Raw genomic sequence first — 17,655 nt, 5'->3', positions numbered from 1 at the left:
AAAAGTTTCTTTTATGTGGAAAGTTGAACAGAGAAAATGTGCAGAACTGGGAACAGCTGTGCTGGTCAATTTGGCTAGACCCAAAGCTTTTTTTGCCTATACTCTATATCTTAGTTACTGTTTGCTCTTGAATTCAGCAATGCCAGACATCTCTACTGTCCCCTAGACAGTCTATTCCACAAATTCACCAACTTTTGTGTGAAGTAGCTAAATGTAAACTGACTGCTCAACCCTCCTCTTCCAAGCTGAAATGCATGCCCCTGGTCACAGTTTGTGATTACAAACAATTTATCAAGGTTAATTTTACCTATTTATCTTCAAATGCCAAAAATTTCAATCAGCCCTCCCCTATGTTTTCTTTCCTTTAGCACAAACACTTTCCATTTCTGCATTTTCTCAAGTTCTTCATCCCCGGCATCATCCCTTTCTCTGATTATCCACTGATAATCAAAACGCCCGACTCCAGTCACCCAAATTGTATAGAGTTACACCAGGTAGGGTTAAATCAGCTCACCTCTCCTCCTTAGTAATCCCTAGCTACGCATTCAGAGCAATAGGTGTAATTGCACATTCCTACCTTAGGATCCTCACAATCAGGAAGCATGGATTCTGTAGTCCTGTCACTGATCCAAGCTTATTAGGAGCATGGAGTCATCCTGATGTTACTTACTGTGCTTATGATTTTAACGTGCTATCCATCAATAACCTCAGCAGCCCTTTCTGTGTAGTTTCCTACTACCATTCATCTTAAAATATTTATTCTACTTTTCCCAGCGCCTTGGTGCCTGTTTACATTAAATAACACCTGCCTGTTGTCAGCCTGGTTCCTAAATCTAAATTTCTCCATATTCTTTTGATGGCCAATTTCCCACTCCTGCAATCAAAGGTTCTGCAAGGATGTCTGCAGGGAGCAGCTGACAGGAAATCATGGATAATTTTCTTCATTACAACTTATATTTCCTGGCACGTGCAGCCTCCTACAGTTTTTTTTAAAGCAAAGGAAGTCTTGGATAAGGTCGTGAGCCCAATCCTGCTTTTAGCCACATCTGGCCGTACAATGTTTACCTTCCAGCTTTAACAATACCATAATGTTGATCTCCTAAAAGCAGCATTTACTGTACAACAGACATTACCTCCAAATCCCTTGTGATTAAGCTCTTCTCCACGGATAACAGTGGGAATAATGCCCAGCTCAGATCCAACAAGTTCAATTTCCTAGTCAGAAGAAAATTAAAATGCTAAATAAACCTCTCACAAGGAAAAAGAGTTTCAAGTTGAAGAAGTGTGTGAGATGTTGGATGCAATTGTAAAAAATTCAGTAAAATGAAAAGTCAGAATGTAAAAATCAATCAAGCTCATTCTCCAGGATCCAATTTGATATCATTTTTAAAACCTCAAATATTCATTACTCAGCTAAATTAACAAGTGCCCACTTCTTTGCTGTAGTAAAATTAAACCAGCTCATGACTCAGGGCTACATTAGGTAACTCTGGACCACAGCATTTCTATATCAGGTTGGAGTACCATTGAGCTCCATAAGAGTGATGGACTCAACCAATGGCCACCATCATGCAGAACAAGGACAAACTTTAATCCACAAAAAGCTAATGCATACAAATTAAAAAAAGATCATTCATAAACTGGTAATAAGCAGAAAAGCATTACAAATTATTTAAGGTCATCCTACATGACACTTCTACCGAATTTGCAACGGGCACAAGCATACAGTACTCCCACCATCAAGAAGATTCACTGATACAACTAAGCCATGTTGCAACCTCAATGTATGCACAAGGCATGTGCTACTGGATCAGACACCTCCAGTCCCCACCCATTAAATATACTCATCTTGCTCAATTTCCAAGCCCGCTGGGAGCGTCATGATGCATGCAATGTCAGCTATTTCTCTGTGGTAACACTTTTGTCTCTGAATCAAAAGGTTACAGGTTCAAGTTCGACTCTAGAGACTGAAGTACACTCAGGAGTAGTACTAAGGGATTGATGAGCTGTCAGAGGTACCATCCTTCAGGTTAAACCAAAGCCCCATCTGCGCTTCTTGGTGGATGTAAAGGAACCAAAGATACTATTTGGCCCATCAAGTCTTCTCCGCCATTAAATGAGATCATGGCTGATCTGATAATCCTCAACTCCACTTTCCTGCCTTCTCCCCATAACCCTTGATTCCCTTACTGATTAAAAATCTGTCTATCTCCACTCTGAATCGACAAACCTGAGATATTAAAACTGTTTGAATCATCAAACCATGATGTCCAAACAGCCACACTGGAAGATGTCTCTCCATATTCTGATGTAGCATCGAATAATATGAATGGCAGAAGAACAAGGCAGGGAGGCCATTACAGCATCGTATTCCTGAAACTGACTACAGTTCAGCGCTATGGCAAAAGCACTCAAGGACAACAAATTTAGGCAGTTGGGAAAATCATTCATACATGACTAGTATTTTCTAAATTGCTAAACACATAATAATCACAGTATGTTATCTATGAATTGCTGCAGGTCTGGCAAAACTTGCTATGACAGGAAATGTATAGTTGATGACTTGGCTTTTGACATTGAGTGGCAATACTGAAAAGAAATAGCTGTTTATGCTGCTGCTGTCTACATTAGCTAAAGTTTCAAACATTCTCACCGCAAGGAAGTTATCTGTATTCATCTCATTGCATGGTGTATCCACAATGCGACCAGCCATTTGAATGCCTTCTGCAGCACTTAACAGGCACTATGGAAAAATAACAGTAAATACTGGAAATCTATTAGAGCGATCAATGCATATACCTGAATGAGATTATTCTATAAGCATTATAACCTAAATAGGCTGCTTTTCTCTACAGAAAAAAATGGAAATTGTTACAACTGGGGCTCCTCAAGTTACCACTAGGGTTTATTTTATGCCACCAGAAAGCAACTACTCTAAACAATCACTTGAGATGCTATATAAGCCGCAAGGCTGTACGCAAATTATTGCTCCTTCTAATAAATTTGGAAAAAGAAAACAGATAAACTTTATAGATCAATAAAAGTGAATAAACTTTTTGCATTTTATGCTAATACAAAATTTGCTGCAGTCACTGTTGGGAGAGTAATTTGAGGCTATGGAGTATTTCCATAGTGCTGGTTCCACAACAACTTACAGTTATATCGCACCTTTAACATAATGAAATGTCCCAAGGTGTTTCACAGGAGCATTATAAAACAAAGTATGACACCGAATCACATAAGGAGATAGTCATTTGGTAGTACATAACTTCAGTATTGCTGAAAAGCTTCTTATCTTGCACTCATCAGGACAATCGCAAGAATATCAATGTCAGGTAAAGCAACAATTTTATACTGTGTGGGAAGAGAGTGCTGATTGGTTGGCAAGTGGACACTGATTGGTAGAGGCGTTGCCATGGAGAATGCACCAGTTAATGGTGACTGGCAGTTAACTGCCAAGCATTGTCTGAAATTTCAAACCAGGCAGCTTTGCTCTGATTGGCCAAGGCATTGCCTTGAGAAATGAACCAGCGGATGGCTGTCACTTATTTTGTTTAGCTGAAAAAGGCACAACGCATGTACATTTTCTTTCTGTCTGCAAAGAACAGGGCCCTGTGTACTAATATATGTAGCTTCCAGTACATGCAAATGTGCCACACTGCGAACGCGACTGACAATCTTAAACTGGTTGTCAGAATGAAAAACTTTTTTTTATTCATTCACGGGATGTGGGCTTCGCTGGCTGGGCCAGCATTTACTGCCCATCCCTAGTTATCCTTGAGCTTCGACAAAATGCCTTTTTTCAGCAATGCACTTAAGGCGATATTAGGTCAGATGACCAAAAGTTTGATCAAAAGGGTAGGTTTTAAGTGGTGTCTTAAAGGAGGAAAGCACGGTAGAGAGGGAGAGCGGTATAGGGAGGGAGTTCCAGAGCTTGGGGCCTTGACAACTGAAGGCATGGCCATGATGGAGCAATTAAAATCAGGGATGCATTACAGGTCAGAATTAGAGAAGCTCAGATAGCTCAAAGGGTTGTCAGGTTGGAAGAGATTACAGAGATTGGGAGGAGCGAGGCCAAGGAGGGACTTGAAAACAGGGATGAGCGTTTTAAAAATCAAATTGTTGCTTTACCAGGAGCCAATGTAGGTCAGTGAACACAGAGATGATAGGGGGACAGGATTTGCTGTGTTTCAGGCACAGGGAGCAGAGTTTTGGATGAACTTAAGTTTATGAAGGGTTGAATATGAAAGACCAGCTAGGAGTGCATTGGAATGGCCAACTCTAGAGGTAACAAAGGCAAGAAATAGTTTCAGCAGCAGATGAGCTAAGACAGGGGCAGTCAAGCGAGGTCACGAACATGGAAATAGGTGGTCTTAGTGATGGCATGAGTATAACGTTGGAAGCTCTATTTGGGATCAAATGTGACACCAAGGTTGCGAACAGACTGACTTAATCTCACACTGTTGCTACGTAACAGAGTTTGGAGCAGGAACCGAAAACAATAGCTTCAATCTTCTCCATTACTTATATTACTATCTCCATAGAGACCAATAACTTTTAGAAAAATATTTGAATTTCCAGTGACTGACTGGAAGGATCACATGACAAGGTTTCAAGTTTTAGGACTTTTACTGTAATAAACAGACGAAGAGTAATATTGTCTAAACACCTCAGTAGGCAACTTATACTCTAAACTACAGGAAAGACCCCCATTTAAATATCCCCCTCCACAATTATACTTTACTCTTAAGTGGACTCTACTTTCTCCAGGAATGAGTCCGCAGCTATTCTCAGCTCCTGATGGCTTGCTTCCTTCGTCCTTTTGCAGCTGGATCGTTTCTAACCCCGAAATGACTTCCATGGCGAGGCTACCCTGGAGATACCTCCTCTAGCCAAAGCTAGGCAAATCTTCCAGCCATGTTTAAATCCGCACAAACTTGGTCTCTTCAATCCGAGCATGAACTCCCACCCTTATTCTGCATGGTTAATGATAGAGATTGACTATCTCTATCTCTCTGCTCTCTCTCACTCAGATTTGTGCAGACTGAGCGTGCCTGAGAGGTTCAGGGATCTCTTAGGAAAACCTGCAACATGATCCTACAATGGCTTCCTATGGACCTCTCCCTTTCCAAGACACACCACCATGGCAATGTGAATTACATGGGCCTTATATTCAGGTAGAAATGCTACTTAGCCAGCCTTTAGACCCCCAACTCCATTCTATCTTGAAATCAAATAGACAGTTTAAGGTATAATCATTTACATAAACTGACATTCCTAACCTTCTTATGTGACTTACTCAATTCTATCTTGAAATTAAATAGACAGTTTAAAGTATAACCTTTTACAAAATCTGATATTCCTAACACCTCTCTATGAGATTTAAGAGAATAACAATCTCCCCAATGCCAGCATAGATGGTCTTGCCATCGTCTACAGGTGTGAATATCTTGTACCTTCTTCACAGTAAAACAATCTGGGCCTCAGTGTCCCCATAGCAATCAAGCCATTCAGGCTTGTTGTCAAGCTGGATTCAGAGGTCACATGACCCCCTTCACTAATTCATTTTACATGTGATGCTGATGATATAATCTTATAATTTAGCAACAGTGAAGGAGTCAAGAGAGGTGGGTAGAGGTAGAGCTAAGTGAAAACTAATGTTGTGCCTTTGGATGATGGTGCCAAATGACAGCATGTAGATGCGCAATAAAGGGGACCCAAGGATAGATCTTTTGGGCACACCAAAAATAACAGTGCATGAGAAAGAGAAGCCATTGCAAAAACTCTCTGGTTATGATTAGATAGAATCAGGTGAGAGGAGCTCCACCCAGCTGGATGACAGTGGAAAGGCATTGGAAGAGGATGGCATGGTTAACTGTGTCAAAGGCTACAGGCAGATCTAAAAGAACAAGGAGAAAGTTTACCTCTTAGTAAGTGTTTTATTATTGTAAAAGGGTATATGAAAGAAACCTGGTGGTCAATGAAGTAAAATAGCAAGGGCTTCTATAAGCACGAACTGAGTGAAAAAAAGAAAAATCAAAGCAGGGGTGGGACCACAAAAGATTAAAAGGGCTGTCTGGTGATTCGTAATGAGGGAATGACAGAAAGGATTAATAAAATATTTTAACATTTGATTTTATAGAACAAGGTGAAACTAGGACTAAAGGAATATCTGATGAAGATGTGGAAGAGCCACTGGCGATAAATATACAAAAAGATATTTTATAAAAAAGCTAATAAGACTAAAAGCAGTAAAATATCAAGATCCAAGGTGACAGCATCCCAGAATAATAATAGGAGCCTAGAAAGTATATTGAGAAGGTACCAACCATAGGATTTGTGCTAAAAGACTTCAAAGTGCAAGTGTGAACCCTGTCCTTCTTCCTCCTCCGTACTCCAGTTCAAAGAGGATAAGCAAGACAATAATGGCAAAATTACTCTGACCACCACCTATGTCTGAAGTTATACATGGTAGTTTTACAAATTGTACTGATTTTAAAAAACTCTATATCTACCGAGTCCAGCAGCACAGCTTTGTAAAATATCTCAGTGGAGGGGGGAGGTAAAAGAAATAGAAAAGAAGTTATGCGCAGAATGGTAAGATAAATGTAGAACAGATATTGGAGTCCTGCTGCATAAAGATGGGACTGCAGGCAGAAAAAAATGAACACTACTAAAGATAAATCAACAACTTTATCATCTCAGATCCTCTCATCATCACGCTAATCACAGAATCACACAGAGCAGAAGAGGCCCTTCGGCCCATCGAGTCTGCACCGACACGTGAGAAAAACCTGACCTACCTACCTAATCCCATTTACCAGCACTTGGCCCATAGCCTTGAATGTTATGACGTGCCAAGTGCTCATCCAGGTACTTCTTAAAAGGATGTGAGACAACCCGCCTCCACCACCCTCCCAGGCAGTACATTCCAGACTATCACCACCCTCTGGGGAAAAAGGTTTTTCCTCACATCCCTCCTAAACCTCCTGCCCCTCACCTTGAGGTTATGTCCCCTCGTGACTGACCCTTCAACTAAGGGGAACAGCTGCTCTCTATCCACCCTGTCCACGCCCCTCATAATCTTGTACACCTCGATCAGGTCGCCCCTCAGTCTTCTCTGCTCCAACAAAAACAACCCAAGTATATCCAACCTCTCTTCATAACTTAAATGTTTCATCCCAGACAACATCCTGGTGAATCTCCTCTGCACCCCCTCCAGTGCACTCACATCCTTTCTATAATGTGGTGACCAGAACTGCACGCAGTACTCCAGCTGTGGCCTCACCAAGGTTCTATACAACTCCAACGTGATCTCCCTACTTTTGTAATCTATGCCTCGATTGATAAAGGCAAGTGTCCCATATGCCTTTTTCACCACCCCACTAACACGCCCCTCCACCTTCAGAGATCTATGGACACACACGCCAAAGTCCCTTTGTTCCTCAGAACTTCCTAGTGCCATGCCGTTCATGGCACTTGTCAAATTACTCCTTCCAAAATGTATCACCTCACACTTTTCAGGGTTAAATTCCATCTGCCACTTATCTGCCCATTTGACCATCCCATCTATATCTTCCTGTAGCCCAAGGCACTCAACCTCACTGTTAACCACCCGACCAATCTTTGTGTCATCCACAAACTTATTAATCCTACCCCACTCATAGTCATCTATGTTGTTTATATAAACGACGAATAATAGGGGACCGAGCACAGATCCCTGTGGTACGCCACTGGACACTGGCTTCCAGTCACTAAAGCAGCCTTCTGTCATCGCCCTCTGTCTCCTACAACTAAGCCAATTTTGAATCCACCTTATCAAGTTACCCTGTATCCCATGGGCATCTGCCTTCTTTATAAGTCTCCCATGTGGGACCTTGTCAAAAGTTTTGCTGAAATCCATATAGACTACATCAACTACACTACCCTCATCTACACACCTGGTCACCTCCTCAAAAAATTCAATCAAATTTGTTAGGCATGACCTCCCTCTGACAAAGCCATGCTGACTATCCCTGATCAAACCTTGCCTCTCCAAGTGGAGATAGATTCTCTCCTTCAGAATTTTCTCCAACAGTTTCCCTACCACTGACGTGAGACTCACTGGTCTGTGGTTCCTAATACTTACCGCAAGAGTAGATTCAGTAAGCGGGTTGGTATTCTCTCCCACCAGAATAAACTCTACTGTAACAGTGAGTTTCTCTCCTTGTTCCAGCAATCCAGTGCGCCGAGTGAACAGGGGAAATGCCCTTGTTAGCGCACAAGCTGATGCAAAAACCTCTGTGTATTCACAGACTAGCTGAAATAAAAGTTATAATCACAGTAAGAAGTCAAAAAAGATTTTTTTTTTTTTAAATGCACATATAATTTATGAAGCACATCCAATACTATTATTCTGCAATGAAAATATTGTCGCTCTTCTTCAAAAGCAGGACCACAGAAGTTTCTTAATGAAGCCAAAAAAAGTTCATCAGACAGAAAATGCTGGAGAAAACTCAGGAAGTTAGGCAGCATCTATGCAGGGAGAGAAACAGAGTTAGTGGCGGGATTTCGTGGTCCCGACACTGGCAGGCATCATTGTGGGCGGGACCAGAAAGTTTGGAGAGCCAGTAAAGTCAACGGCTCTCCGAATTTTCCCATCCCGCCCGCAATGATGCTCGCCAGTGTAGGGGCCAGAAAATCCCAGCCAACATTTCATATCTGTGACCTTTCATCAGAACAGTCACAGACCTGAAAAGTTAACTCTGTTTTTCTCTCTCTATACAGATGCTTCCTAATCTGCTGAGGTTTTTTTCCACATTTTCTGTTTTTATTTCATATTTCCAGCATTTGCAGTTTGCTGCTTTTCAATTTTCAGCAGACTTCATGTTGAGTTAGGTGATGAGACACTTTCCAATCTTGCTGGTCACCCTGCACCATTTTTACAAACTCACAGTGTTAAGTGACTACTTTTCCCTGATGGTTTGTGCCAGAGAGCATTGTCCAAATTACTAGCCTCTGTTGGGTTCAGTTTGTCTATTGTATTTTCTAAACTGTAAATTTTCCAAATACCTAATTTAGCAAATACTCATGGTTCAAATTCCATTGTGTTGAGCGACAGATTGACATTTCCATTAAAAATTAATGGTTTGCAGAATGTAAATAAAACTCTGGCAATATTAATTTTTTTTTATTCTTTCATGGGATGTGGGCAAGGCCAGCATTTGTTGCCCATCCCTAATTGCCCTTAAACTGAGTGGCTTGTTATGTCATTTCAGAGGGCAATTAAGAGTCAACCACATTGTTGTGGACCTGGAGTCACGTATATGCAAGACCAGCAGGGACCCTAAAGGACATTAGAGAACCAGATGGGTTCTTACAACAATCGATGATAGTTTCATGGTCACCATTCCTGAGACTAGCTGTCAAATTCCAGATTTAATTCATTGAATTTAAATTCCACCAGTTACCGAGGTAGGATTTGCACCCATGTCTCCCAGGTATTAGCTTGGGCCTCTGTATTACTAGTCCAGTGACATTACCACTATGCCACCGGGGGTTTTGAGAAGGGGAGACAATGCCAGAGCTTTACTTCTGTCATGCAGATATTAAAAAAAAGGATGAGGAAGGTCAGTCAATTCTAGCTCATAACATGAAATATAAAATTAAACAAGCTCCCATCCAACTCTTTGTTAAAAAAAAATGGATTTTTGCCTCCACTAACTTCAATAAAGTCCAATGGTTGACAAGCATACTTTGTGCCACTTTCTTTGGTCCACGGCCATGATTTAATTTAAATGAATTTTTATCTGCCATTTACCACATACGTCAAGGCTGAAAATCCAAACTTTGCTCATTCCTCCCCATAACCAAGTTCTCTGATTTCACAGATTAATCTTGTGGCTCTTCTCTCAAGTGTCCCAGGGCTTAACCAGGACAAATCACAGCTGCAAGTACTCAATTTAGCCTTAACAATAAGCTAATCAAGAAGTACTGTTACATTTTACCAGATGTACATTAGTTCCTTACCCATATTGGTCAAATACATTTGGTCTGTTCCAGAAATCCTAGCTTTTTTGTTACATGGACTGCGTTACACATCACTGCGGATGCTCAATATATTCAAGACAGAGGCTGAAAGCTTTTTGAGTGCGAAGTGAAATCAAGGTTAAGGGGATAGTGCAGGATGGTGGAGTTGAAGTAGAAGATCAGTCATTATCTCATTAAATGGTAGAGCCAAATGGTCTACTCCAATCCTAGTTATGTTCTTATGGAAGCAGGCACTGAATGTTATTTTTTCAAACTGCGACAGGTATAGAATCTAATAAAATACATTTCTAATGGCGCATAATAAATTCACTCAAATAGTCATTCCAATTAGAGATGCCACTAGTAGTTTGGTATATTCCTGACAACCATTTTAAGCAACGTGGAGGCAGAAGGCTAGAGTTGGAATGTCATCTCCATACTGCTCTCTAATCTGAAAAGCAAGTGCTAGTCACTAGCATCCAGTGTCAGTTCAGCAAAATCGGTTTCCAGTTTAACTGGTTTTTGCATTAATGCGACACAAAGATGCTGAATAAGTCCGTGCCTGCATGCAGCAAGGCCTGGACAACAGTCGGGCTTGGGTTCATAAGTGGCAAGTAACATTTGTGCCACATAAGTGCCAGGCAATGGGCACCTCCAACAAGAGAGAATCTAACCTTTTCCTCTTGACATAAAGTGGCATTACTATCACTGAATCCCCCACTATCAACATCCCGTTAAGCAGAAACTGAACTGGACTAGCTATATAAATATTGTGGCTACAAGAGTGGGCCAGGGGCTGTAAATTTTGCAGAGCATAACTCACCTACTAACTTCCCAATGCCTGTTCATCATCTACAAGGCACAAGTTTTTTTTTAAATTCATTTATAGGATGTGGCCATTTATTGCCCATCCCTAATTGCCCTTGAGAAGGTGGTGGTGAGCTGTCCTGAACCACTGCAATCCCTGTGGTATAAATACACTCACAGTGCTGTTAGGGAGAGAGTTCCAGGATTTTGACCCAGCGACAGTGAAGGAACGACAATATATTTCCAAGTCAGGATGGTGAGTGGCTTGGAGGGCAACTTCCAACTGGTGCTGTTCCCATGTATCCACTGCCCTTGTACTTCTAGATGGAGTGTGATGGAATACTCTGCACTCGCCTGGATGAGTGCAGCTCCAACAACACTCAAGAAACTTGGCAGCATCCAGCACAAAGCAAAAAGCAAAATACTGCAGATGCTGGAAACCTGAAGCGATAACAGAAAATGCTGGAAAAACTCAGCAGGTCTACAGCATCTGTGGAGAGAGAAACAGAGTTAATGTTTCGAGTCCGTATGACCTTTCTTCAGAGCTGAAGAGAAGTGGAAATGTGATTAAATTTATACTATTTAAGGGAGGGTGGAGCAGGTGAAGCTGGATAGAAGGCCAGTGATAGGTGGGGACAAAGGAGAGATTGTAAAAGATGTCATGAACTAAAGAACAAAGGGAGTATTAATGATAGTGGTAAGGGCTAAAAAAGAAAAAGGTGCTGATAGTGGCGTGAAGGTAAGAAAGCAGAATGTGATAATAGCAGGACAAGGGTAGCATTGTGTGAAAAAACAACATGGAACAAGTAACAGATGGCCCTTTTGGGGATTGGGTGGGGGTAGGGGGCAGTGGTGGGGAAAAAAAAGATAGAAAATGGGATAAAAGGGGGGGATAAAAAGAGATAAAACCATGAATAAATAAATAAAAATAAGTGGATAAAAAATAAAAATGAATGTAGAAAAAATGGGATTAAAAAAGGGGTGAGGAAAGAAGAGAGAGTTCATGGTCTGAAGTTGTTGAACTCAATGTTAAGTCCGGAAGGCTGTAAAGTGCCTAGTCGGAAGATGAGATGCTGTTCCTCCAGTTTGCATTGGGCTTCATTGGAACATTGCAGCAGGCCAAGGATGGACATGTGGGCATGAGAGCAGGGTGGAGTGTTGAAATGGCAAGCGACAGGAAGGTCTGGGTCATGCTTGCAGACAGATCGGAGGTGTTCCGCAAAGCGGTCACCCAGTCTGTGTTTGGTCTCCCTGATGTAGAGGAGACCACATAGGGAGCACCGAATGTAGTAGATCAAATTGAAGGAGGTGCAAGTAAAGCACTGCTTCACCTGAAAGGAGTGTTTTTCATCACAACTGCACTTCTCTTCAGCTCTGAAGAAAGGTCATACAGACTTGAAACGTTAACTCTGTTTCTCTCTCCACAGATGCTGCTAGACCGGGCTGAGTTTTTCCAGCATTTTCTGTTTTTGTTCCAGCACAAAGCATTTCACTTAATAGGCTGGCCATCCACCACCTTAAATATTCACTCCCTCCACCACTGGTGCACAGTGGCAGCAGTGTGTACCATTTACATGATGCACTGTAACAACTCACCAAGGCTCCTTCAACAGCACATTCCGAAACCATACTCTCTAGAAGGACAAGTGCAGCATACATTGGAACACCACCACCTGCAAGTTCCCCTCCAAACTCATATCATCCCGATTTGGAAATATATTACCTTTCCTTCACTGGGGTGGGTCAATGGGTCAAAATCCTGGAACTCCCTTCCTAACAGCACTGTGGGTGAACCAACACCCATGGATGCAGTGGTGCAAGAAGGAAGCCCACCAACACCTTCTCAAGACAATTAGGGGTGGGCAATAAACGCTGGCCTTGCCAGTGTGCTCGCATCCCATGAAGGAATAAAAAAAATAGTGTATTACAAATGAGCCAGGGAGCACTAAGTTTATGTAGGAAGCAGAAATCTGACTCAGTGGAAAATTGCGTTAGATGAGAACTATCACACAGAACGTATCTATGGACAAAGTTGCTCAAGAATATTGATCCACAAGCAGTATCAAACCTGCTTATACATTACTTCCCTTGACAATTCCTACAGCTTTTAAAAGTTACAAAAACTATTAGGAAAGGCATCAGTGACAGGGATGCATTCAATTGATACTGAATATCTTTTATGATAAATTAGGGAAACTTGAAGTTATAGTTCTGGAACTAAGAATGGTTGCAAAGAAAAATTAGGAAGAACATACATATGATCAGGGTGTTACTGTAAATGAACAAGAGCCTAGGTGATCACTCACCACAATGCACCGGTTGGTTCTTCTAGATGAGCAATTGCGAATCAATCGTGTGAGAAAGTGAGCTGATGAAGGGCTGTTGTGGCGGCTGACTTTGGATGGGAGCGCTGCCACAAGAGCATAATCGAGCCAAAGAGAACAGGTATCCACTGGATTTGGATTCAAAGTGCTCAGTGCAGCCTGCCAGACCTGAATGACAAACAAGGTGTGTTACTACACTGCAGATTTGAAACTTCACAGGAAAGAATTAAAATGATCATATACACACTGGCCACACTCAACAGTAACAGGCTGCCCAGTGGTGTCCCGCACCAGGGTTTGCAACAGATTTCACCGTGGACAAGTTACAATAATTGGGAAAAAGCATAAATCCAAGTTCAATTTGAAGTGAGTAAAGCAATTTAGATCAGAAAAACATATAATCGCTTAAAGGAAAAACACAAGGCATATTTTAAAGACATGTTAAATATCTCCCTTGTCTTAGTGGATAAATGTACTCCATGGTGGGTTGCACAGTAAAGCAAACCATAAGGATTCCTGCTTTGATTTGTGTTGAGTCAAGCTATTTGCAGTCATAGTTGCAGTTGGGGTATTACAAACAGCTACAGCACCACTGAACCCAGCGTGGTACCTGGTGGTGGAAGTGATGGAAAAAGTTAGCCTCAGCTCCAGCCTGAGAATGGAAATGGAGACAATGAATGATTTCAAAAGGAAAATGCATGGGCAATTGAGGAAATAAACTTCCAGGGCTAGAGGAATAGAGCAGGGGCAGCGGGATGATTGGATTGCTCTACAGATAGTCCGTATGGACCCAATAGGCTGAATGGTCGCCTTCTGTGCTGTAATGGCACTATGAGAATGATTATCCAGTAATCCCTGATAAAACCTGCAGGAGCATGGATATCAAGTGAAGTATTTGGCAAGAACGATATTAGACTAGAAGTGAAAAGATTAGAGAATGTGAAGTTAGTCACATTTCTCCCTACAAGTTACCGATAAAAGTTAAATTATAGTGCAAAAGTTACTGTTGCAATAGATTCAGGGGCTAATTTTATTCATGCCGACATATGTGAGGCTTCCCCCCCGGAGTGGGCACACATAAAATCGGATCTGTAATTTCTACTGCAGCACAGCACAGGTTTATCCAGGAAGACAAGAACTACCCCAGCAGTCTAGGAATGAAGATAAACTGAGCACAATAAATATGGCTGTACATGAACATAAAGGTTTCATTGTGTTTCAGGAGTAACATGGGTGATTACACTCCCCAGCACACTAATACAACAACTATCTCCTCTAACAGTTAGTCTCACAAGAAGCCAGCACAAAAATTGCATATTAAAAGTGCCCGTGAACTCTATTAGACTCACTAGGGATCTTCATAACCTGACTTTTAAATTCATCTTAATGTTTGAAAAAAGCACAGCTCCTGTTCGCTCTCTGATCATGGATTGTACTTCTGCATATATATAAGCACAGTAGCATTGAAATTCTGGACAACTGAGTTCAGGGTGAGATGTAGTTAATGGCATAAATTGGAGTCTGCCAATTCACCTGAGACTGGTCTCTGCACTATAACTGCAACATTCAGCAGCAAGAATTCACCTTAAACCATTACACTGCACTGAGTTCAAGTAAATTCCTGTCTTTCAAAACTAAACAATGTTGTTTCCTGCTCACAGAGTAGTATAACAACAAATAGCGCCTCCAACATAATAAAACACCCGAAGGAACTTCACAGGTGACAAGTCAAGCCACAGGAATTAAGACAGATGACTAAAACCTTGGTGAAAAAGGTAGGTTTCAAGAAGTGTCTTTAAAGGGGGAAAGAGGCTTACAGAGGGAATTCCAAAACTTAGGGCCCAGGCAGTTTAAGGCATGACCACCAATGAAGTGTTTAAAATCTAGGATGTTCAAGTGCCCAGAATTAGAGGAGCACAGATATTTTGGAAGGTGGTGAGTTTGAAGGAGATAGGCCGCTGAAGGATTTGAAAACAAGGATGAGAATTTTAAAAGTCGAGGCATTGCTTGACTGCAACACAATGTAGGTCAGCGAGCAAAAGGTTGATGAATGGGGCTTGGTGCAAGGTAGGGCCTGAGGAGAGTTTTGGATGACGTCAAAATAGTCAAACAAACATGAATAACACTGTTCAAACTTGAACCAATGACAGTTACAATGAAACTGGAATCTACAGGGAAGTAACACGAGTTTACAAAAGCTGAAAAAATGTTTCCAAAGTACATACAAAACTCAGTGGATTCTATAAGGTCGCTTCTACAAGGAAAGGGCAGTAGCAGTACAGACACAAACAGGTTTATAGCAGCCTGTTTCATTAATCATCTATTGGTCTAAATCCAACAGTCAACGCTAACTGTTTATAACATTTAGCATTGTCTCCAGTAAAAAGTGTTCATTATAGATACTGCTCCCATTAACAATGTAAAAAAGAGAAAGGAGCTGCATGTTGACCATGAAGCTTATCGGGTTTAAAAACACACAAGCAGGGATTATTCAGCAACTCAACTCATGCAGCCTTTACAGAAAGAGGGGTCTAGGTGGAGCAGCACAATTCAAGGAGGGGGTTCCATTGTAGGAGGAGCATCTTTAACACAGTAAAATGTTCCGAAGTGCTTCACCAGAGAGTTACGAAACAAAATCTCAAACTGAGCCACATAAGGAGATAGTAGGCCAGGTGACCAAAGGTTCAATCAAAGAGGTATGTTTTAAGGAATGTCTTAAAGGAGGAAAGATTAAAGGGGTAGAGAGGTTTAGGAAGGGAGAGCATAGGACCCAGGCAACTGAAGGCATGGCCACAATAAAAATAAAGATAGTATTTCATTCAAGAAACACAGCCCAAAGGCTGAATAGCAGTGTGACTTACATCAGAACATTCATACGTAGACTAAGTAATCACATTAAAAACGTGCAAACTTGTAACAAGCATATTGAAACAAAAATACTCAAGATAATTCAAGGTTTTATGCTATGATGGTTCCATCATGCCAAAGTTTGAATGGTGGAGCAACTGAAGTTGGCATTCTACAAGAGGACAGAAATGGAAGTGCAGTGATTTCTCAGGTTCTGGGTTTGGAGGAGATAAGAGATTGGGAGGGTCAAGGACAGGGAGGGGTTTGAAAACCAGAAAGAGAACTTTAAAATCGAAGCGTAGAATGAGGCTTTTTTAAAACTGCTTTACTCTAATTCCAGGCCACTGAAGCCCAAAATCTTGCAGGGTTAGCTAGCAGGCTGGTAGAGAGGCTGATCAGTCAGGGTGGGCTAGCATGCCAAGTAAAAGGTCTGATTGGTTGGGGTGGGCTAACAGGCCAGCTAGAGGGGCTGATTGGTCGGAGGGTGCTAACAGGCCAGCTAGAGGGGCTGATTGGTCGGGGGGGGCTAACAGGCCAGCTAGAGGGGCTGATTGGTCGGGGGGGGCTAACAGGCCAGCTAGAGGGGCTGATTGGTCGGGGGGGCTAACAGGCCAGCTAGAGGGGCTGATTGGTCGGGGGGTGTGGGGGCTAACAGGCCAGCTAGAGGGGCTGATTGGTCAGGGGGGCTAGCAGGCCAGCTAGAAGGGCTGATTGGTCAGGGGGCTAGCAGGCCAGCTAGAGGGGCTGATTGGGGGGGTGGGGGGCTAGCAGGCCAGCTAGAGGGGCTGATTGGTCGGGGGGGCTAACAGGCCAGCCAGAGGGGCTGATTGGTCGGGGGGACAGGAGGGCTAACAGGCCAGCTAGAGGGGCTGATTGGTCGGGGGGGTGTGGGGGCTAACAGGCCAGCTAGAGGGGCTGATTGGTCGGGGGGAGAGGGGGCTAGCAGGCCAGCTAGAGGGGCTGATTGGTCGGGGAGAGGGGGGCTAGCAGGCCAGCTAGAGGGGCTGATTGGTCGGGGGGCTAGCAGGCCAGCTAGAGGGGCTGATTGGTCGGGGGGGCTAGCAGGCCAGCTAGAGGGGCTGATTGACCGTCTCCTGTTCCTGAGCCAAAACCACCATTTTGAAGTCACTCACCTCCTGATTCACCCGGGTCTCCAACTTCCCTTTCAATTGGCCCCAGGTGAGCTTTTGGAGATTTGGCAGCTGTCCCACCAACAACACCGGCCGAGACTGAGGGTCGGCATCCCCGGCACTGGCCGTGAACACCAGGTGCTCGATCACAGCCCCGCTGCCGGCGCCACCACCTTTCATCGCACCGCCTTGTCAGTCCGACCGCGCCTGCGCACAGCCGGCGTCTGCCGGACCCGGAGTGCATGCGCACTTCCCCCTCGTCGCCAAGCTAAGTACAAACAGCAGATTGCAACATTGCAAAGTGTTGCTGACATTTGCAGATCTGTTCCGTTCAGTTCTGTTCATATTTGGTTGAGAAGTTAGTCTGCAAAGTTTTTGTTTTAAAAACAAAAATAGCAGGAGTTGGTTACTTGTAGACAAAGCATGTGAATCTGTATGGGTAGCTTTAAGGTGTAATAGAAGTTTTGATTTTATGGCTAGTAAAACTCTCCTAATATATTTTTTCTTCGCAGTTCTGCATTTTATCTCATGGAATCAGA

The 17,655-nt window shown here is 42.6% G+C and overlaps 1 protein-coding gene across 1 annotated transcript in view; it reads right to left on the bottom strand.

The window, feature by feature from the left end:
• The window catches only part of LOC144679990 (putative aminopeptidase NPEPL1), a 42,692-nt gene extending 25,362 nt beyond the window's left edge, over nucleotides 1-17,330 (bottom strand). Inside the window, exons 1-5 of the mRNA XM_078541051.1 lie at nucleotides 17,120-17,330; nucleotides 13,122-13,307; nucleotides 8,129-8,299; nucleotides 2,654-2,743; nucleotides 1,134-1,215 (exon numbers count right to left, since the gene is read on the bottom strand). Of these exons, the coding sequence (XP_078397177.1) occupies nucleotides 1,134-1,215; nucleotides 2,654-2,743; nucleotides 8,129-8,299; nucleotides 13,122-13,307; nucleotides 17,120-17,296 (706 nt within the window). The 5' untranslated portion in view covers nucleotides 17,297-17,330. The remainder of the gene's footprint in view (nucleotides 1-1,133; nucleotides 1,216-2,653; nucleotides 2,744-8,128; nucleotides 8,300-13,121; nucleotides 13,308-17,119) is intronic.
• Between the last annotated feature and the right edge of the window lie 325 nt (nucleotides 17,331-17,655).

The sequence above is a fragment of the Cetorhinus maximus genome, chromosome 4 (assembly GCF_964194155.1).
Source record: "Cetorhinus maximus chromosome 4, sCetMax3.hap1.1, whole genome shotgun sequence".
Lineage (NCBI taxonomy): Eukaryota > Metazoa > Chordata > Chondrichthyes > Lamniformes > Cetorhinidae > Cetorhinus > Cetorhinus maximus.
This window is presented reverse-complemented; position numbering and strand designations above follow the sequence as displayed.